Genomic DNA, 23,921 nt, shown 5'->3' on the forward strand with positions numbered 1-23,921 from the left:
GCAAATCTACTTCATGACTCTGTGGTTTGTTTTGTTGTTGAGCTGTTTTCCTTTCACTAATTTCATTAACGTCAGTGCTTTCTTTCCAGCTAATGATTTTGGTGTTTGATTTGTTACTTTTCTACAGCCCTAAGGTGAATAATTAACTAAATAATTGGACATCTCTTTAATTTCTTAGTTTAGGAACATTGACCTTTAAACATCTCTCTTAGGACTGTCTACATTGTGTCTCACAGATTAAAGTACAAAGGTTTTAATTTCCATTTTATTACAGGAGACTTTCTACTCTAGATTTCTTCAAGAAATCATTCATAATTGTGTTGTGAGTTGTTTGATGTCCATGAGTTTGTTTACCTTCTGGAATTTCTCCTGTTTGTATGTAGTTATCTCATTGTTGTCAGGTAGAATATAAGGAAATATTTCAGTTTCCTCATATTTGCTCAGATATTCTTTTTGTCCTGATATACGATCTATTTTAGAGAAAGTTCCATGGACTGCTGAGAACAAGAAGTACTCTGCAGTGTTTGGATAAAATATTCTATAGATATCTTTTAAGGCAATTTTATCTGTGATTTATTTCTGTCTACTCTCTAATGGGATGAAGGGTTAATTGTTGCGAGTGAAACTACTATGACACCTAGTGATATTCTGTGACTGTACATCTAATAGTATTTTCTGTATAGAACTGGATGCACGTGTGTGTGGAATTGTACAGTTCTCTCCATGAACTGTTTCCTTAATTAGTAGGAAGTAATATCATTTTTTCACTAGATTTACTTTCAAGTCTATTTTGTCATATTAGATCAGCAACACTTGTTTGTTTTCTAGCTCCATTTGCCCTGAACACCTTTCTTCATCACCTCTTTGTAAGGTTATATCTCTCTTTTATGACAGAGTACAACAAATATATACTTCCTACTTTTTTATTCCAATCTCCTAGCCTGTGTTTTTTAATTGGGAATTGACATTAATATTCAGTTACTAGTGAAAGGTCCCTATTGATTACTGTCATTTTGATGATTTTGTCAAGGGACTCAAGCTGTTTCCTTGTTTAACTGTTGTTCTAGTTTGCTTTATAATTACTATGACAAAGTGCTCTTGTCAGAAACAATATAGGGAAAGAAAGTGTTTATCTGGCTTCCACTTTCAGGTCACAGTCTATCTATGGAAAGTGTCAGGGCAGTATCTCCAGAAAGAACTGAAGCAGAAACTATTTTACTAGTTTGTTTGCTAACTCATTCAGTGTTTCAGGCTAGGTTAGATTCTTTATACATCCCAGGACCAGCTGTGTATGCTGTGGGCCCTAACACATCAATCATCAATGAAGACAACAACTCAAACCCCTGGCCACAGGACAATCTGATAGGGACAATAGCTTAACTGAGACTTTCTCAGATAATTCTAGGTTGTGTCAATTTGACTGGTATTACTGGAGTTATCTCTAGTCCCGCCCAGGCCCTCAGCCACTTAGACCCACATAAATATGCAGATGCTTATATTATTTAAACTGTTTGGTCTAATGGCTTAGGCTTCTTGCTATCCAGTTCTTATATCTTGAATTAACCCATTTCTGTTAATCTATAAGTTGCCATGTGGCTTGTGGCTTACCGATACTTTACATCTTGCTTCTCATGGTGGAAGTGGCTGGAGACTCCTTTTTTAGCCTTCCTGTTCCCAGAATTCTCTTCTCTGCTTATCCTGCCTATACTGTACTTCTTGCCTGGCTACTGGCCAATCAGCATTTTATTTATCAGTCAATCAGAGCAACACATGTACAACATCCCAGCACTTCCCCTTTTCTTTTTTTCAAAAGGGAATGATTTAACTTTAACATAGTAAAATTACATATAACGGAACAATTATCAAGCAAGAATTACAGTTACAATATCTAGTCTATTTATAATATACAGTCTATTTGTATTTGGCAAAATTAAAGAAGATATTCTATGATATATTTGTGAATCTAAGGTTTCATATCTAACTTATCTTTTATCCTGACTAAGGATTTTATATCTAGTCTTCAACTATACCAAAGACCTCAGAAGGATATAATATTAACTGAGAAACAGGAGAAGGACACAAGCAACTTTCAGGAGTCTTGTGAGAGTATACAGAGACAGCTGGAAGCCTGGACAGTCATGTAAATTTAGAGCATCTGTCTTCAGCCCACAGGCCTAGAGACTCTCCGTCACTTCTCTCTGTGTCCTGTAGAATGTCTGGCAGTTTCCTCTGTGAAGTAGGTACCTTAAGGACCATTTTGCCAAGCAAAGTTCAGTGGTCACATTCCTAATGGTCCTGCATGTCCAGTTGATACATTTTTTCAAGTAGTCCAGGGAAGAACAGTTTCTTGCCCAAATGGCTATTTTTGCCAAGAAGAAGATAAACTCCATATGGAGTGTCTTCAATGCCCATCCTCCTCTCTGAAGTAAATCCAGTGTTGCCAGGAGCAGACATATCTGACTGTCCAGAAAGGTTAAATTTGTAAAACATTTTAAATGTCATATTCTGTAGGTCTTTGAAGTGTTTGAAAATTACCTATCTATCTGAAATATATCTATGTATACCTAGAAAACTTAGCTAACATGGCTATACTTTTGAATATCACAGAAAACTAATTATTAATCTGTATTTCTTGATTATCCACTACAATTTAAATGAGTTACATAAACATAATACCTCCCACAAGAGTAGAAATACATAAACAGTGTAGCAAAAATAAGTTTAAACATGTATCAATAAACCAAAATCCATAGCAATGTAAAACATTTCTAAACAAGTTGTTGTTCTTTAAAAGTAGGTTCATTAATCTACCCTTTCATCTTATCATTATCTATATTATCCTCTTTTTCTTTAGAAAGAGATTGCATTTATAATCAACCTGCTTTATATAAAATATTGTTTTTTGTCTGTCCCACACCAGAGGGTTCTAATATGGGACAGAATAATCTCTCAGCATTTTTTTAGAAATATGCTTGGGTTTAGAGAAGGAGTGAGCCAATTCCATCTCCAAAGCCAGCCTGGTATATTTGGGAATTTGTGCATAGCTTCTCATACTACTTCCTGCTGAGTGAGAGTGCTATATTTCTTATCAGAACATAAAGAAAATTTTAAGATTATGGAGTAGTCCATGAGGCTGTATTGTGTGAGCCAGTTGCCTTGACACCATTCTGAATGTTGGATCATCTGGGCCATGGTGTCATCAGAGACGTTTCAGGGGGTCTTGGCTTGTTAAACCTGATGTATCTTAATCTGGAACAAATCCATAACCCCTTGATTTCTGTGGAAACAAAAGCAGAGCTTCCTTTCCAAAGCAACATATCCTTAGATCAAAATTTTGAAGTCAAGATACCTTTAATATATATAAATGCTTAATTTAGCAGTCTTTACAATCAAATGTCTTTCTGCAGTTAAAAATCCCAAAGAAGACACAATCTAGATTCTCTGTGTGATATCCATCTTAATGTGGCTTATTTTTTATATTACTTTTATTTTCTCTTAAAGACTTTATTTTCAAAACTATTTCTTTTTATAGCTGTATATATTCCTTTTTGTCTCTCTTCCAAGTCTACATATACTTTCATACCTACTGTAAACTGTCCAATCTGAATCTCTCTTATTGTGAATCTCTTGCTTTAAACTAAATCATTACTAAGACTGAAAGGGCAGCTGTGGCTGCTGGCTCCACTTTCCTCAGATTTCCAATTTGGTGGAACTATGTTTACCTCCAGCTTCTGAGGAACTATGTTAACTGCCTGACTCTGGGAGGCAGTGGGTCTATGCCTCTATCAAAGCAGCATATAACCCAGAAACCTCTCTCTCTCTCTCTCTCTCTCTCTCTCTCTCTCTCTCTCTCTCTCTCTCTCTCTCTCTGTGTGTGTGTGTGTGTGTGTGTGTGTGTGTGTGTGTGTGTGTGTGCGTGTGTGTGTGTGTGTTTGTGTGTGTGTGTACTAGCAAAGACCAAATCCCCCATGGAGCATAGTACACAGCTTGGAGACACCTCTGTGTAATGTGGCATAGGTCAAGCTTGCTCGCCACAAACCCGCCATAGAGTAGCGCAAGCAAGCAGGCTGTGGCTAATTTGAGAGAGACAATCAGGAAGCTGTTTTTAGGTTTGTTTAGAATTGCTTATTAAATATTCTCAGGTTTCAGGTGGAAACTCAAGCTGTTGTGTGCCATTTGTTGCTGGAATTGTCTCTAGTCCTGCCTGGACCTGCAGCCTATTAGACACAAATAAACACACAGACACTATATTATTTAAACTTTTTGGCCAATGGCTCAGGCTTCTTGTTATCCAGTTGTTATATCTTAAATTAACCCATTTTTATTAATCTATAAGTTGCCATGTGGCTCATGGCTTACTGGTACTTTACTGGTACTGTCCCATATTAGAGACTGGTAAAGCAATCTTGTGTGTATTGCAGTCTTATGGACATATCTGTTTTTCACTTCAGTCTGAAGGGCTCCCATAAATATATTTTGTAAAGCTGTGTGGATGGGCATAAATACATTTTGCATAATTTTTGCATGTAAAATTTTATTTCTCCTTGAGTTATGACAAGCAGCTTGGATGAGTACGGTAGTTGTCATTGGTTGTCTTTTATAACTTGAAGTATAGCTTTCCAGTCCCTCCTGCATTTTAAAGTCTGAGTTAAAAAATCTGTTATTCTGACAGACTTTCCCTTACATTTGACTTGGTGTTTCTCTCTTGTGAATTTCAATGTACTTCCTTTATCTAATTATAATATTATGAGGGGAGGTTCTTTTCTGGTCTTGTCTATGTGGTGTTTGAAATTTTGCCTGCATCTCAATTGGCATCTGTTCTAACAAAAAGCATTTTAGAGAGAAAAGAATTTGTGTTGCTTACAACTCAGGTTAGTTTATGATTGATGAGAAGGTCAGCAGGAAGTTACAGTCCTCTGTCCACAGTCAAGAGCAGAGAGACAATAAAGATGTTTACCCATGCTTCCTTGCTCACAGCTAGCCTTCTCTTTCCTTATGCTTTTCTGCGCCCCTCCAGTAGGGAACGATGCTTCCCACAATGTGTTTCATCCTTCTACATTATCCATGTACTATCTGCACAACCTTTGAAAGACATGCCCACAGGCCAATGTAATCTAGACTATTCCTCAGGAACCTTCTCTTCCAAGGTGGTTGTAGGTTGTGTAAAGTTAACACTAAAAGCTACTAAACACCACCACTCTATTCCTAACTATAGGAAATGATATTAAATATATTTTCTATACCTATAAACTTTAGATTTCCTCTTTTCATAGAGTGAGGGGTATCTTGGAATTCCTACTCCTATCTTCTTATTATATTCTTTATTCTATATATTCTATATTCTTTTTTTTTTTTTTTTTTGGTTTTTGGTTTTTCGAGACAGGGTTTCTCTGTGTAGCTTTGTGCCTTTCCTGGAACTCACTTGGTAGCCCAGGCTGGCCTTGAACTCACAGAGATCCGCCTGACTCTGCCTCCCAAGTGCTGGGATTAAAGGCGTGCGCCACCACCGCCCGGCTATATATTCTATATTCTTATTATTAACTTTGTTCTTATTGGCTTTTCCCAAGTCCTGCAACTTGCCTTCACACTGTGATTTTTTTCCTTTAAAAATATCTCATTTATTGTAATCTGGTGTGTGAGTGTGTGTGTGTGTGTGTGTGTGTGTGTGTGTGTGTGATTGTCTGTGTGGGTACACACATCTCACAAAACCTTGGTAAGAACCTGAGAACAACTTTGTGGAGTCAGTTGCCTACTTCTGATTTATGTGGGTTACAGAGATAGTTTGGTCTTCAGGTTTATATGATAAGCACTTTTTTACCCATTATTATTTCAAAATGACACCATTCTCTTTTGTATCTCTATTTACTTCATTTACTATTTAGTAATTGTGTAGATCACTTGTGCTAATTTCTACTCTTCCTTGTGCAATAAAGTTGTTTTCATAACTTACTTTTGAAAATTATGTCATTAGGCACTGGAGAGATGCTTTGGTGCTCAAAAGAACTTGGTGCTTTTTAGGGGAGGGGAGTTTGTTCCCCAGTACACACATCAAATGGCTCACAATCTTCCATAACTCCAACTTCAGGGAAACTGACACTCTGCCATCTCTGCACACACAAACACACAGACTCACACTCATATGAAAACACACAAACATATACAAAAAGAAAAAATAAAATAAATCTTTGAAAAATTATTTCATTAACTACAAGTTTCTAGGGCCTTGTATATTCTCTGAATGTTCATTTATAATATTCTCTCTTTCTCTCTCTCTCTCTCTCTTTCTCTCTCTCTCTCTCTCTCTCTCTCTCTCCCTTTTCTACTCCCTGTCCTCTTTCTCCACCTCTTTCTCTCTACTTGATGACTTATTTCCTTCGATTCAATTAATTGTGATTATTAATGTTGTCATACAACCTTGATTCATTCGTTTGGTTTCACTCAACTGGTTGTTGTATTGATGAGAATCATTCTTCCCAATGTCATACAAAATGACATTCTTCCCAACTCTGTCTTTGAATCTTTCTGTTTTTCTAGGACCAAGAGACAGGTACTTACTTATGTGCTAATTGAAAATTACTCCCCACTAACACTCAGATCTTGTGGTTGTTTGTTGTTGGATAGGTCCATTAGGTCTCATCACTTGATACACATCAGTTAAAAGGTAACAAAATAATAAATATCCAGGCTGATTACTATTGTGCAAACCTGCAATCACAATATTCATGGGACAGATTCAAATGAATCAATAGTTCAAGAGCACGCTTGTCTACATATCAAGATGGAGGCAGCCTTATTGAGATATTGTAACTCCAAATAAACACATATCTTTTAAAATGACTTTCTAGGCAGAACCACTGTTAATTATCAGCTACATATATGCCATTAGCTTATGCTTAGTGCCATCCCTAAAATGCTTTTGCCTTTTTGTTTGTTTTCAGACAGGATCTGTTGTATCCCAGGTTGACCACAAATTTTCTATGTAATAGAAAAAGACATTGAACCTCTGGTCTTCTCTTGTCTTGACCTCCAGAGTTTTAGTCTTGCAGATGTATGCCACATTTGGCTTGGCTTTTAGGTTTTCTTTGGATGTGCATAGGTATGTGTGTTTACGCTGGTGTGGTTACAAATGTATAAATGTGGCTATTCTTGTGCCAAAGCTTGAGTGTGGAAGACAAACAACAACATCAGGTGTTGAGCCGTAATTTCTACCTTGTTTGAGACAGAGTCTCTTTCTTCTTGTTCATCACTGTGTGTGCCAGATTAGCTGGTCCCGGCTGTCATAGAAGGAGCACTAGGGTAACAAATTTACTGCATCACCATTGTTGAATGGTTCCTGAGGATTCAAACTCAGGTCCTCACACATGCAAAGCAAATGTTTTTCATTGAGACATCACCTGAGCCCAGCTTTCAATCTCTTTAAGTGGCTTAATTCTGTCATGTATTGTACAATTTATTTTCCCTCTACTACTTCTCTGCAGATCATTTTCACCCAGCTTTCAATAAAAAATTCTGTCATGTATTGTGCATTTCACTTCCCTCTACTACTTCTCTGTAGATCATTTGACCCCAGCTTTCAATCAAATCTTAGATTCCTTGAATTCATGCATCCTACTGCTCTGACCCTTGCTTAACTCTTAACTTCACTTCTGACTTGATTTAGTTAGGTCTTCAGATAATCATGAAAAATGCAAGTGTGCAATGGCATCTGAGAAATGTAGAGAGAGCTCTAGACCAAGAACAGTTAGGACACTGTGACTGTTGAGAATACATCACAGTAGCCCTGGTAATGTAATTGAAGCTTTGGAGTGAAGGTGGCATGCTATTCCTGGAAGGTCTCTAGTAGTCTGTGTTTAGGAGGCTAGGGTATTGAGGAGTCACTATTGAGAAGTGGTGGAACCTTAGAGGTAGATGCCAGGATGAGGGGATCTTCCTCCAAAAGTGGTAAGATAGACCTTTAGACATGATGGTAATATAAAGTCTAAGCATGGCCATGCAAAGACCCCTCTGGCTTACTGTATTGATATGATTGCTTTTCTCAAAATATGTCTCCATTATTGTAGCCCACCAGGAGGATGTTTCTATGAGGCATCAGGGGTAAAGCTGTGAGATGATAAGTTTACTAATGAACTTGATTTAATCAGGTCACTATCTGTGTTATGTGTTAAATGTCACGTTGTATACTGGAAACACAGTTTGATTTTTCTTAGTAAAGCTGTGTGCCATTTGCAGAAAAGAGAAGAATATCAGGCAGACCTCATTTCATTCTTTATAATCAACACTTTTCTCTTCCCTTCACATAGTGTTATGTGGATCATGGTTTGAGCACACCCGTGCCTGGCTGTCCATGAGAGAAAGTGACAACTTCCTGCTACTGAGCTACAAAGACATGAAACAGGTAGATTAAATTCTTACCTCAATCACAAGGTTTCTCACAAACTAACCCCATGCAGCACCTCACATTCTTCAGTATACCCATGTCAGTGGTAGGTCAATGAAGAGTCAATAAAAGTGAGATTATGCCCTATGTCTTTTATTGAGCTGAATCTGGAATTTTCTCTCCAGTCTCCTTGTCCATCACCCACAACTTCTTTGTCCTACTCCACCATGGGATAGGGTGGGGTTGCTCACATTTGTACTATAGGGTTTTTGATTTTGTCTATGGAACACATTTGATACACCTGATAACTCAGTGGTCAGTGGGGAATTTGTAAAGCAGCTTCATTCCACTGTTGGGCCCAAATGTATGTCATCTCCCCTTGATGGCAACAAGAGAAACGAAGACAGGAAATCTGTGAATCATGGGAGAGCACAAGTGCTGAAGTCACATGAACAGCACTGAGTGCCTGGGTATCTAGGTTATCCTTGTTTGTATGGTAGGATTGAGGTCAACCTTGACTAAAAGAGACATTGATTTACAAGATCATTAATTGAAATAATTTTAAGTTCATTTGTGTATTTTATTTTCATATAGTTAAAAATTTCTCCCTCTACTGATGGACACATAATAATGACACCAAGCATATAAGCACAAATATATTCAAATTTGATTAGCAACTCAAAAGTTTAGGTAGTTTGGAAATTATCAGTGAAAGATAACCATCATTTATATATCACAGATAAAAATATCAATTGTAATTTTTACTGAACAAGAAAAAACATATGCAGTCTGTCAGAGAAAACACTTCTCATCCTTAGATTAGTTCAAAAATTTAGTTAAGAAGGAAAAGAAGAATTAAATTAAATTGAAAGGAAAAGAATCTTATAGCCACTGTGTACCTTTTAGAAGTAGACTCTGGTGATGATGAAGGTTACTGACAACTGTAAATTTTTTGTTTTCATTTTTATTTCTCTTATAAAAATTTTTATTGTTTAAAAGAATTTTTAAATTTGAATGTATTTTGAATGTATTCTTTCTCTCCCACAATTTCTTCCAAATTTTCTCCTCCTCCTTATCCACACAAGCTTAAATTGTTTCTGAAAAACCAAACAAAATCCAAATAAAACAAAATTCCTCCTGAAAGAAAACAAAATAAAACAATAACCAAAAAACCCACTGAACTGCAACCAAATAAAAGCATACACACACACACACACACACACACACACAACTGTGGAGTCTAGTACATGTTGGTCAACTACTCCTTCACATGAAGACTTTGTCTGCAGTGGTTGATATATCCAGTGTCACTTCATTGGAGACAATGGATTTTCCCTCTACCAGCAGGTATAAATGACAGTTCAGTTGTTAACCTTTACTCTAGTGGGTAGGTTTTCATTCATTTATTTTTAATAAATATAACAAAATAAAGTACAATATGATGAAATAATATTATCTCCTCTAAGTTGGACAAGACAAACCAATAGAAGGAAAACAGCACAAGAGAAGGCACAAGCAGAGACCCACATTATCATACATCCAGGAAGACCACAAAATTACTAATCTGTGGCCCTAACATATAAGCAGAGGATTGATGCAGACTGGTGTGGCACTATGCATGCTGCTCCAGTCTGTGGGTTCATATGAGCTTTTCTTATGTTGATGTGGATGGTCATGTTTTCTTAGTGTCCTCCCTCTTCTCTGGCTCTAACACTCTTCCTTCTCCTGAGAGTTGTCTGAGATTTAAAGTGAGAGATTTGGTAGAGACATACCATTTAGGGCTGATTGTTCAAAAGTATCTCAAACTCTGTGTATTCTCTGTCTGTGGATCTCTATTTTTCTCCTCAACTGCTTTGGGAGAAAACTTCTCCGATGGCGGCTGTACAAAGCACTATTCAGAGCGTAGCAGATCACCATCTGGAGTCATTTTGTCACGAATTTTTCAGACCAGTATTATTTGATTTTACCCTAGGTTCCCAGTCTGTCTAGTCTCTGGTCCACAAAGCAGTGTCAGCTGTGTGTCCCATTTCATAGAGTAGGCCTTAAGTAAAATCAGTTATTTTCATATCAATCCCGTCAATGGTTACTCTCATGAGCTTTGTGGCATCATTGCCCTAGCTTATCTTGTAGGTAGGACTATGTAATAGGAAGTTTCCTGTCCCAACCACCTTGTCCCAAATAACTAACTCAGAGGCTGAATGTGAACTATAAATGCTCGGCTGATAGCTCAGGTTTGTAAGTAGCTAAGTCTTACCTTTAAATCAACCCATTTTTATTAATGTATGTATTGTCAGGTGTCTCATGGCTTTACCTGTCCTCTACCATGTCTTGTTTCCTGATCAGCTGGCTGGCATATCTCCTGAATCTGCTCTCCTTCCAATCATTCTCAATTTGGTTTTACTGCCTAACTTCCTGCCCAGCTACTGGTCTGTCAGCTCTTTATTAATCAATATGAGTAATACATATTCATAGTCTAGAAAGGATTGTTACAGATAATTTTCCCCTATTTGTCTAATTAAAAAGGAAGGTTTTCCCCTTAATAGAGTAAAACTATATACAGCTAAAACAGTTATTAAGTAAGAATTAGAGTAATCGTATCTGATCCATTTACATTTGGCAAAATTAGAGAAAATACTTAATTATCTATCTTATCTTGGTCTGTCTAAAATTTTGTATCTAATTTACTATCTATTATAACTAAGGAAAACTATAATTATAACTAGTCTTCAACTCCATCAAAGAACCCAGAAGAGTAAAAAGTTACCTAATGGCAGGGCATCAGGTTGCCTGGATAGTCATCCAATGCTGGCCTTCAGGCCAAGTATATCTGACAGACTTTTCTGTTAAGCAGGGAATATTGAAGGACTGTCCTACACTATCTTGGCAAAGTTCAGCAGTCCCATTTCTAGCACCCTGCTGGTCAAGTTCAGACAGTAACTGTTAGCAATTGAGGCAATGTCAGTTTCTTTACCTCTGTGGATAGCTTTTGCCATAAAGAAAACAAACTCCATATAGAATTTCTTTGATTCCCATCATCCTCTTTGAAGTAATTGTTGATTACTGTCTCACTGTCAGAAAAGTCTATGTTCTTAAAACATTTTAAATATTCTGTAGGTCTTTGAAGTGTTTGAAGATTGCCTATCTATATAAAATATACCTATGTATACCTATAAGACCTAACACAACTATACATTTGCTATTATAGATGACTATTAATCTATATTTCTTAACTATATATTACATTTTAAAATTAGCAGCATAAACATAATACCTGAAACAAGAGTTGAAATATACATACATTATAACAAAATTAACTTTAAATTTGTATCAATAAACCAAAATCCATATCAATATCAAACACATAAGATTAATGTTTGTTTTTTTTTGGATTAAAGTAGATTCAATAGTCTACCCTTTTATCCTATCATTTCTATACCCCCCTTTATCTTTTTCAGAACAAGATTCTTGAATCTAACCTCTTTCATTTGTCTTTTTTCTGACCATTATGTATAACAACTTGTAGCCAACCCTCCAAATAATGACAATCATAGTGTGTTATTGGGAACATGGGTGTAACTCTCCAGACTATTTGCAGTTGATTTTGACTTCTGGTAATCTTTTGGGGATCCTGAGAAAACTCAGGATTATGGTCAAGTTCTGACTGAAGTATTCTGTGAGGCTGGATCATCTCAGCCAGCAGCCTTGAAGTTGTTCTGATGCAGAACTCAGAGGGAACTGCAACAGACGGTCTCTCAAACATTACATCAGCTGGGTAACCCTTTCCACTGGAGATTTTTCAGGGGGTCTTTCTCATTCAAACCTGATTTTTCTTAACCCTGAATGACTCCAGAGCCTCTCACTTCCTGTGGAAATAAAATCAGAATTTCTTTCCCAAAGTAACATATCTTTTGACTTAAATTTTGAGGTCAAGATAGTTTTAAAATATATAGGTTGGTTTAATGTAGCAACTTTCATAATTAAATGTTTCTTTGCAGTTCTCATTTGTTGATGAGGAGTCAAAAATTTAAAGAGAATACAATAGCATACAGGATACAGACTCTTAGTGTGTTTTCCGTATTTATATGGCTTGTTGTTTAAGGAAATTTCTTTTTTTAAAAAACTATATTTTTTTAATCAATGACCATATATATTCTTTTTTTCTCTCTCCCAAGCCTATACATATTTTTAAACACACTGTGACCTGTTTAGAGGCTCTCTTTAAAATTCTGTCCTTATTAAACATGGATAACAAAAAAAGTGCTATGTAAATTAGATCACAGAATGCTCACACTAGCTCCTCCCCTTCAGTTCCCTGAGAGTCTAGTCTCATGGCAGAGGCGTGTTTACCATCAGCATTGGGAGCCATGTTTACTTCCTGACCTCTAGGAAGTTTCTAGTTCCATGCTGCCACATAGTAGCATGCTGCCAGCTGCTCATAAGCCCCATGTAAGTATTTGGTAGTAGGGCCTCTTAAAAGAGCCACCGCCTATTATTTTTGCTAGCACTAAGCCTGAAAGCCATCTCTTAAAGGAGCCATGCCTGTGCTCACTGCCAGCAAACCAAGACCACTGGCAAATAAGTTGCTATCAGCAATGCTTGACTACATTCTTGTGTGTCTAGGTTCCTTTTTTCAATTATTACTAAGAAAGTTTTATTAAGAAATTTTATATTCATTTTACATACCAACCACAGATACCCCTCTCCTCCTTCCTCTTGCACCCCTGCATTCACCCCCAACCCAACCCACATTCCCCCCTCCTCCAAGGCAAGGTCTTTCCACAGGGAATCAGCTGAGCCTGGTACAGTAAGTTTAGACAGGTCCAAGCCCCTCCTCCCTGCAACAAGGCTGTGCAAGTTGTCCCACCATAGACACTGGGCTCCAAAATGCATGCTCAAGCACCAGGGACAGATCCTGAACCGACTTCCTGGAGGCCCCCTAAACAGTTCAAACTAAACAACAGTCTCACCTATCCAGAGGGCCTAGTTCAGTAACATGGGGGCTCCACAGCTGTTAGTCCACAGTTCATGCATTTCCACTAATTTGGCTGGCCATCTCTGTATGTTTCCCCATCATGATCTTGATGTACCTTGCTCATAGAATCCCTCCTCTCTCTCATCAAATGGACTCCTGGAGCTTGGCCTGGCTCCTGGCTGTGGATCTCTGCATCTGCTTCCATCAGTCACGGGATGAAAGCTCTATGATGACAGTTAGGATAATCACCCATCTGATCACTGAAGTAGGCCAGTTCAGGCACCCTCTCAACTATTGCTAATAGTCTAAAGAGGGGTCATCCTTGTGGATTCCTAGGGACTTCCTTACCACTCTGTTTCTCCCTATTCCCATGATGTTTTCATTTATCATGTTATTTCTTTCATTGCTCTCCCAGTCTGTTCCTGTTCCAGCTCAAACCTGCCATTCCACTATGTTCTCATCCTCCCTTCCTTGCCCTCCATTAGCCCCTCACCCCTAGTTTGCTCATGTAGATATCATCCATTTCTTCTTCTCTGAGTGATCCATGCATCCCTCCTAGAATCCTCCCTGCTGGCTAGCCTCCCTGGAGTTGCCTGTTGCAGTCTAGATATCCTTTGCTTGAAATCTGGTATCCACATATGAGTGAGTACATACCATGTTTGTCCTTCTGAGTCTAGGTTACCTCACTCAGGAGGATATTTTCTAGTTCCATACATTTGCCTGCAAATTTCATGATGTCATTGTTTTTTACTGCTGAGTAGTACTCCAATGTGTGTATGTGCCACATTTTCTTCATCCATTCTTTGTTTGAGGGACACCAGGTTGTTTCTAGGTCTGGCTATTATGAACAATGCTGCTGTGAACATAGTTGTGTCCTTGTAGTATGATTGAGCATTCCTTGAGTATATGCGAAAGAAGGCTATAGCTGGGTCTTAAAGAAGATTGATTCCCAATTTTCTTTGAAACCACCATACTGATTTCCAGAGTGGCTGTACAAGTTTGCACTCCCACCAACAGTGGAGGAGTGTTTGCTTTCCTCCACATCCTCTCCAACATAAGCTGTCATCAGCGTTTTTGATCATGGTATCTCATAGTCATTTTTATTTGCATTTTCCTGATGACTAAAGATGTTGAGCAATTCCTTAAATGTCTTTAGGCCATTTGAGATAAATCTGTTGATAATTCTCTGTTTAGCTCTGTAGCCCATTTTCTAATTGAATTGTTAGGTATTTTGATGTCTAGTTTCTTGAGTTCTTTACATATTTTGGAGATCAGCCCTCTGTCAGATATGGGGTTGGTGAAGAGTTTTCTCAATCAATAGGCTGTCATTTTGTCTTATTGACTGTGTCCTTTGCCCTACAAAAGCTTCTAAGTTTCAGGAGGTCCCATATATTAATTGTTGTTCTCAGTGTCAGTGCTGCTGGTGTTATATTTAGGAAGTGCTCTCCTGTGCTAATACATGCAAGACTTCTTCCTACTTTCCCTTTTATCAAGTTCAGTGTAACTGGATTTATGTTAAGGTCTTTGATCCACTTGGACTTGAGTTTTGTGCGTGGTGACAGATATGGATCTATTTGCAATCTTCTCCATGTTGACATTCAGTTATGCCAGCACCATTTGTTGAAGATGTCTTTTTTCCCCATTGTATGGTTTGGGCTTATTTGTCAACATTCAGGTGTTCATAGTTGTGCCGATTAATGTCAGGGTCTTCAATTAGATTCCATTTGTCCACATGTTGGTTTTTATGCTGGTACCAAGCTGTTTTTATTGCTATAGCTCTATAGTAGAGCTTGAGGTCAGGGACTGTGTTGCCTCCAGTAGTTGTTTTATTGTACAGGATTCTTTTAGCTATTCTGAGTTTTTTGTTTTTCCATATGAAGTTGAGTATTGTTCTTTCCAAATCTATGAGGAATTGTGTAGGGATTTTGATGGGGTTTGCATTGAATCTGTAGATTGCTTTTGGTAAGATTGCCATTTTTACTATGTTAATCCTGCCTATCCATGAGCATGAGAGGTGTTCCCATTTTCTGACATCTTCTTCACTTTCTTTCTTCAGAGACTTAAAGTTCTTGTCATACATGTCCTTCACTTGCTTAGTTAGAGTTACCCCAAGATATTTTATATTATTTGTGGTTATTGCAAAGGGTGATGCTTCTCTGATTTCTTTATCAGCCCATTTATTATTTGTATATAATAGGAACATTATTGATTTTTTTTGAGTTAACCTTGTATCCTGCCACATTACAGAAGGAGTTTATGGGCTGTAGGAGTTCTCTGGCAGAATTTTTGGGGTAAATTATGTACACATATCATCTTCAAATATTGAAAGTTTGACTTCTCTCTTTCCAATTTCTATCCCTTTTATCTTGTTTTGTTGTCTTAGTGCTCTAGCTAAAACTTCAAGTGCTATGTTGAATAAATATGGGGAGAGTGGACAGCCTTGCCTTGTTCCTGATTTCAGTGGAATTGGTTAGGTTTTCTCTCCATTTAATTTGATGTTGGCTGTTGGCTTGCTGTAAATTGCCTTTATGTTGTTTAGGACCTTTATCATGAAGAGTGATGGATTTTGTTGAAGGCTTGTTCAGCATCTAATGAGAGGATCATGAGGTTTTCTTTTTTAAGTTTATTTATATGGTGTATTACATTGACAGATTTGCATATATTGAAATATCCTTGCATCTCTGAGATGAAGCCTACTTGGTTATGGTGGATAATTTTTTCATGTGTTCTTGGATTAGGTTTGCCAATATTTTATTGAGTATTTTTGCATCAATGTGTACAAGGGAGATTGGCCTGTAATTCTCTTTCTTTGTTGCATCTTTGTGTGGTTTGGGTATCAGAGCAACTGTAGCCTCATAAAAAAGAGTTTGTTAATGTTTCTCTGTTTCTGTTGTGTGGAACAATTTGAAGAATATTGGTATTAGCTCTTCTTTGAAAATCTTGTAGAATTCTGTTCTGAAGCCACATGGACCGGGTTTTTTTTTCCCCTTTGATTGAGAGACTTTTACTGATTGTTTCTATTTCCTTACAGATTATTGGTCTATTTAAATTGTTTATCTGGTCCTGATTTTATTTTGGTATGTGGTACCTATCCAGAAAATTGTCCATTTCTTTCAGGTGGAGTACAGGTTTTGAAGTATGACCTGACAATTGTCTGGATTTCCTCAATGTCTGTTATTAATGTCTCCCTTTTCATTTCTGATGTTGTTACAATTGTCTGGATTTCCTCAATGTCTGTTGTTAATGTCTCCCTTTTCATTTCTGATTTTGTTAATTTGCATTCTCTCTCTCTCTCTCTCTCTCTCTCTCTCTCTCTCTCTCTCTTTTATTTAATTTGGATAAGGGCTTGTCTATCTTGTTGATTTTCTTAAAGAAACAACTTGTTGTTTCATTGTTTCTTTGTATTGTTCTCTTTGTTGATTTCAGCCCTCAATTTGATTATTTCCTGGTATTTTTTCTCCTGGGTGAGTTTGTTTCTTTTTGTTCTAGAACTTTCAGGTGTGCCATTTAGTCACTAGTGTGAGATTCCTCCATCTTCTTTATGTGGGCATTCAGTGCTATGAATTTTCCTCTTAGCACTGCTTTCATAGTGTCCCATAAGTTTGGGTATTTTTTACTTTTATTTTCATTGAATTCTAGGAAATCTTTGATTTCTTTGTTTATGTCTTCCTTGACACATTGTTTATTCAGTGAGAATTATTCAATTTCCATGAGATTGTAGGGTTCTGTAATTTTTCTTTTGTTGAATTCTAACTTTAAGCCATCATGGTTGACTTATAAAATACAGGAGATTATTCTAATTTTTTATGTATCTGTTGAGATTTGCTTTGTGACCAACTATCTGGTCAATTTTAGAGAAGGTTCCATGGGGTGCTGAGAAGAAGGTGTATTCTTTTTTGTTAGGGCAGAGTATTCTGTAGATATCTATTAAGTCCATTTGAGTCATAATTTGTTAGGTCCCTTCTTTCTCTGTTAAGTTCCAGTCTGGTATATCTATCCAGTGGTGAGAGTGGGGTGTTGAAATCTCTAACTACTAGTGTGTGGGGTTTGAAGTGCAATTTCAGCTTTAGTAATGTTTGGGGCATAAATTTTCAGAATTAAGACTTCATCTTGATGGATTTTCTCTGTGATAAATATGTAGTGTCTTTCCCGATCTCTTTCAAATGATTTTAATTTGAATTATATTTTGTTAGATATTAGAATAGCTACACCACCTTGCTTCTTAAGTCCATTTGATTGGCAAGTCTCTTCCCAGCCTTTTACTCTGAGGTAGTATCTGGCTTTGAAGTCAAGGTGTGTTTCTTTTATGCAGCAGAAGGAAATACCCTGTTTCCGTATCCATTCTGTTAGCCTGTGACTTTTTTATAGGCAAATTGAGACCACTAATATTCATAGATATTAATGACCAGTGATTGTTAATTCCTGTTATTTTTTGGTACTGTTGTGTTTCTCTTCTTTGGTATTTGTTGATATGGGATTATATGAGGTGGTTTTGTTTTCCCCAAAATATTGTGTACCTTAATAAACTTATCTGGGGTCAGAGAACAGAAAAGCTACAAGATACTTAGGCTAGAAAATGTTAGCATATGCCTTTAATCCTAGCATTCCAGGGACAGAAATCCCTCTGGATCTCTGTGAGTTCAAGGCCGCATTGGAAACAACCAGGCATGGTGACTCATGCCTTTAATCCCAGAAAGCAGTCTTTAATCCCAAGGAGTGGTGGTAGAAAGCAGAAAGGTTTATAAGGCGTGAGGACCAGAAACGAGAAGCATTTAGCTGGTTAGGCATTTGGCTGGTTAAGTATTTGGCTGGTTAAGCATTTGGCTGGTTAAGCGTTCAGGATTTCGAGCAACAGTTCAGCTGAAAGCCACTGGGATGAGGACACAGAAGCTTCCAGTCTGAGGAAACAAGACCAGCTGAGGATCCGGCAAGGTGAGATAGCTGTGGCTCGTTCTGTCTCTCTGATCTACCAGCATTAACCCCAATAACTGGCCTCGGGTTTGATTTTATTAGTAAGACTCTCTAAGATTCATGCTACAACCAGTGATTGTTAATTCCTGTTATTTTTTGGTACTGTTGTGTTTCTCTTCTTTGGCATTTGTTGATATGGGATTATCCTTTGCCTGTATTTTCATGGATGTATCTAACTTCCTTAGTTTTGAATTTTTCTTCTTGTGCTTTCTAAAGGGCCAGATTTGCAGATAGGTATTGTTTAAATATGTATTTATCATGGAATATTTTCTTTACTCTATGACGATTGAGAGTTTTGCTGAGTTCAATAGTCTGTGTTGGCATCCATGGTCTCTTAGTGTCTGCATAATGTCTGACCAGGACCTTCTGGCTTTTAGAGTCTCCATTAAGAAGTCAGGTGTTATTCTGAAGTGTGTGCCTTTATATGTTATTTGGCTTTTTTTCCTTTGCAGCTCTTAATATTTTTTCTTTTGTCTGTATGTTTAGTGGCTTGATTATTAAGTGGCAAGGGGACATTTTTTTTTTTTTTGGATCCAGTCTATTTGGCATTTTGTAAGCTTCTTGTATCTTTACAGGCATTTCCTTCTTTAGGTTGGGAATGTTTCTTCTATGATTTGTTGAATATTTTCAGTGCCTTTGAGTTGGTATCCTTTTTCTATCCCTATTATTCTTAGGTTTGGTCTTTTCATATTGTCCCAATTTTCTGGGAAATTTTGTGTTATATGTTTGTCGGCTTTAGTATTTTCCTTGACTGATGAATCTATTTCCTCTATCATATCTTCAGTGCCAGAGTTTCTCTCTTCCTTCTTTTGCATTATGTTGGTTATGCTTGCATCTGTGTTTCCTATTCATTTACTCAGTTTTTCTATTTCCTGCATTCCCTCAATTTGTCTTTTTTTGTTGCCTCTATTTCATTTTTCAAATTTTGAACTGTGTCCTAACCCTGTTTAATTGCTTTTTATTACCTCTTTTTAAGGGATTAATTGATTTCTTCCAATTTTTTGTCTTTTTCTCAATTTCTTTAGGGGAATTTGTCATTTCATCTTTCATGGCCTCTATCATCTTCTTAAAGTCATTTTCAAGATCAATTTCTTCTGCTTCTTCTGTGTTAGGATGTTCAGGTCTTGCTAATGTGGAACCACTATGTTCTGATGGTGCCATGTTGGTATTTATGTTGTTGACTGTATTTTTGCATTTGCATCTACACGTCTCTTCCTCAACTCGGTGTAAGCAGTGTCTATGTCTGAGGGAGACTCTCTTGGTCCAACTGATACTTTTGATCTAACTGGAGCTCTTGGTTCAATTGGTGCTGTTGGACTCTGTGTCTCAGGGAGCAGCTCTTAATCCAGTTGGCACTAGTGGGCTCTGTCTTGGGGAGTAGCTATTCCCAGTTGGTACAGGGTGCACTTATAGTGGTTACTGGTGCCACAGGGTGTGGTTGGCTTGAAGAGGGGGGAGGGCAGATATGGCTCCCTTGTTCCTGGGGCTCTAGTGACTTGGGGAGAGGGGCACAGAATGTGCCCCTAGGGCCTAGAGGCTAGAGACCTGGTCTGCACTGTCCAGAGATGGGGCTCGACTTGTTCCCTATTGGTGCGAGGGGGGGGCTTATAGCTACTGTTGTCACTGGTGTTGCAGGGGATTATTGGATTGGCAAGTAGGGCTCTAGGGCTGTACTGCCTGAGCTGTAAGGGGAGAGGCATGGAACATATCCCCTGGTTCTATGGGTCAGAGAACTGGTCTGCACAGTCAGGAGATGGGGCCTTACCATTTCCTAAGTGGTGCAGGGTGGGCTTATGGCTCCAGCGGTCTCTAGTGCCACATGGAATGGTTATCTTGGGGAGGGGGTGGGGCTCTAGGAGCCTTTTATAAGCTTTGTCAGATTTTATGGGGAAATTTCAGCCACACATTGGAATACCATATGTAAAGGGACATTTCCTATCGCAACTTCCGAGTCCCAAATAACCGAATCTGAGGCTGAGTATGAATTGTAAATGTTCAGCTGATAGCTTAGGCATGTTATCAGTTCAATTTTACATTTAAATTAACCCATTTCTATTAATCTATTAATGCCTGGTGGCTTGTCATTTTACCTGTCCTCTAGCATGTCTTGCTTCCTGGGTGGTTGGCTGGCAGCTCTCCTGGCACCACCTTCTTTTTCCCATCCTTCTCAATTTGGCTTTCCCATTTACCTTGCTGCCCAGCTACCTGCCTGTCAGTTTTTTATTAAACAATGTGAATAATACAGATTCATAATGTAGAAAAAGATTGCACTACAGCAGAAACCCTGGTAGATCAAAGGGTTTGTGGCTGGCTTCATGTTTACATTTCTTTTTTGATGGTATGCAAAGTACATTCCTGTTGCAAAGATGCTAGAAAGTAGGGATGAAAACTCTTTGTAGTCACCAGCCAAGCATCTCCATGTTCAATGAGTTATGAAGGTGTTGTCTTCAGCAACAGTACCTTGCTATCAGTGTGAAGAGCAATCTATAGCCTGTGTTGTTAGGAGTTCCCATGAGATCTCTTTGCCCAACAACTCAATTAGGTGTAAACAAATCTCAGAAATAGAAAAGTCTATGGTGACAAGAGATGACCATTTAGGACACCATCTTCCCCATTATTATATTATTTAGATGGTATATATACATATATATGTGTGTGTGTGTGTGTGTGTGTACATATATACATACATATATGTTTGTGTGTATTCATTCATATACATATATATATATATATATACATATATATATATATATATATATATAAAGAAGTTACTACTATTGGGTAGAATATGTTCCCTCAAATGTCCCTTAGTTTTTGATGTATCTCCTAATACTCCCTCCTCCAAGTCTCTCTCCTTTCACCCTCCCCACATGATCTTACCATTCAAGCACATAGGTATCTATACATAATTTGCCCTCTATATCTAGATTTTTTTATAATTATTATGTGCTGTAGGGACTCACTTAATTTATTCAGCCTATTTGGTGTTCTGTATGCTTCTTTCACTTTGATAGGCATGTTCTTCTTTAGGTTAGAGAAATTTTCTTGTATGATTTTTTTGAAAATATTTTCTGTGCCTTTAACCTGGGTTTTCATCTTCTTCCTCTCTTCTTATTATTAGATTTGTTCTGTTCATACTGTCCCAGATAGCCTGCATGTTTTGTGATGGGTATTTTTTATATTTAACATTTTCTTTGACAAATGTATCCATTTCTTCTATTTTATCTTTAGTGTCTGAGTGAGATTCTCTCATCCATATCTTATATTCTATTCATGAAGCACACATCTGAGCTTCCTGTTTGAGTTCCTTGGTTTTTCTTTTGCAGATTTCTTTCAATTTGGTTTTCTTTATTGATTTTATTTCTACTTTAAGGTATTGAATGGTTTATTTATTTTCTTCCACTGTTTGTGTTTTCATAGATTTCTTTATGAGATTTACTCTTTTCCCTCTTTAAGGACCTCTATCATCTCCATGCATGCTATTTTATGGTCATTTTCTTGTTCTGCAGCTATGTTGAATTACTCAGTGCCTGTTGTAGTATGGTTGCTGGGCTCTACCGAAAACACACTGTCTTGGATGTTATTAACTGTGCTTTTAGGTTGGCATCTAAGCATCTGGGATTGGGAAAACTATAATTCTAGGTGGTGATATCTGGTCTTGTCTTTGTTGGGTTGGTTCCTCCTTCCTAATTTTTTGTTGCTCTGCCTGGTACTTAGGAGAGTGTGGTGGCTGTGTGTTGCCTTGTAGGAAATTATTCTGGGATCCTGATAGATGTGGACACTGGGAGTTCCAGGTTAAATGTTTCCAGATATAGAAAGCTGACACTTAGGAATGGGGATCACCTAGGAGGAGGTCATTAGAAGCTTCATAAGAGGGAAGAGAGCAGAGTTTTCCACAGGAGCTGCTTAGTTAGTAACCTGAGAATGTGGCCACTGAGTGAGGTCAGGCCACAGCAGAAGTTCAATATAAAGCTTTTGAGAGATTAAGGGATGGACTTGGAAGAATGGAGGAAGAAATGAAGATCTACAGTCAGCCTATTTACTTCCCTGGTTAGGGTGGCATGTAGGTGCTTACAGGATTTGCTAGGACAAAACAATGTGAAGGGAGAAGGAATTTTGGAACTTAAGACTTGTGTTATCAATATGAGACAGGGACATTTGTAGGAGGGAGACTGTAGCACCTGTTCTACACAGAACTGGGAATGAGACTAGGAGACTGGACTTGAAGGAGCAAATAGAGATGTGAAGATTTGCATTTAGTGTAACTGCTTCCATGCCCAGCTTGTTCTGTGGGTTCCCAGGAAATGCATGATGGAGTTGAAGTGTGGAACAAATCAATGCATTGGTGTTGGAATGTTACGAGGTGTCTTGGAGATCCACTAGGGATGTGGGTGGCTAAACCGGTGTTCTGCTACAGAGCTGGTAGAAAGGCTGGACAATTGGTCTTAAAGGAATGAGGGGGAGGTGAAGATCTGTAGTTAGCTTACCTCTTCCCTGGCCAGAGTGGTCTTTGGTTCCCCAAAGAGGGCCTGTTGGAGTTGGATATTGGGATAGTACAATGAATTGGAGGAATGAGGTTAGAAGGTCTGTGGAATCCATTCTAGGTGAGTGGGGGGAGTTGCCACAAATTTTCTGTGGCATAACTGGGCATGAGACTGGGGAATTGGATCTGGAAGAACACAGTGAAAGGTAAAAATCTGCAGTCAGCCTACCTGCTTCCCTGGCAGTAGTCAAAAAATAATTCTTAATGAAAAATATTAAGGAGCAAGAAAAACAGGAAAATTGGAATATTCAAAAGGAATTTGATCTCTTAATATTGTCATCCAGGAACAGAAAGTTTCCACATAAGTAGCAATACTAAAGACTCTTTTGTCTTTTGGAAAATCTTTTACTTTCTCATCATAAAATTCAATATTCCTCAGGAAACTTCCTTGCTCAGATATCTCTGTTGCATTGTAGTGCAGTTTCCCATAAGTTTTCTGTCAAACCATTCAACATATTTGTTTTCTGTTCTTGACATAGCTGCTTACCTTCCCATGTATTATTAACTGATTCTAATATTAAATATATAATAAAAGTTTTGAGACAATGATACATTAAGATACCCAGGAAAAGAACTGGAATTCAAAGCACAATCGAAGATTGTGCCTTCTTGTGACTATTTTCTAATATTAACCCACTTGTGACAGTGCACAGTTGTAATTCCAGGATATGCATATCTGCTGTGGGATGTTCCGTATGGCAAATGTGTTGCTAATTAGTCAATAAATAAAACACTGATTGGCCATTGGCTAGGCAGGAAGTGTAGGCAGGACAAGGAGGAGAATAAAGCTGGAAAGTGGAAGGCTGAGTCAGAGAGACACTGCCAGCCGCCATGATGACAAACAGCATGTGAAGATGCCGGTAAGCCATGAGCCATGTGGCAAGGTATAGATTAATGGAAATGGATTAATTTAAGCTGTAAGAACAGTTAACAAGAAGCCTGCCACGGCCATACAGTTTGTAACCAATATAAGTCTCTGTTTACTTGGTCGGGTCTGAGGCTGTGGGACTGGCAGGTGATAGAGATTTGTCCTGACTGTGGGCCAGGCAGGAAAACTC

The 23,921-nt window shown here is 37.9% G+C and overlaps 1 protein-coding gene across 1 annotated transcript in view; it reads left to right on the forward strand.

Moving 5' to 3' along the window:
* LOC131901796 (sulfotransferase 2A1-like) overlaps positions 1–23,921 on the forward strand; it is a 44,522-nt gene that overhangs the window by 14,543 nt on the left and 6,058 nt on the right. The window contains exon 4 of the mRNA XM_059252872.1: positions 8,301–8,395. Coding sequence (XP_059108855.1) covers positions 8,301–8,395 — 95 coding nt within the window. The remainder of the gene's footprint in view (positions 1–8,300; positions 8,396–23,921) is intronic.

The sequence above is a fragment of the Peromyscus eremicus genome, unplaced genomic scaffold, assembly GCF_949786415.1.
Source record: "Peromyscus eremicus unplaced genomic scaffold, PerEre_H2_v1 PerEre#2#unplaced_407, whole genome shotgun sequence".
Taxonomy (NCBI): Eukaryota; Metazoa; Chordata; class Mammalia; order Rodentia; family Cricetidae; genus Peromyscus; species Peromyscus eremicus.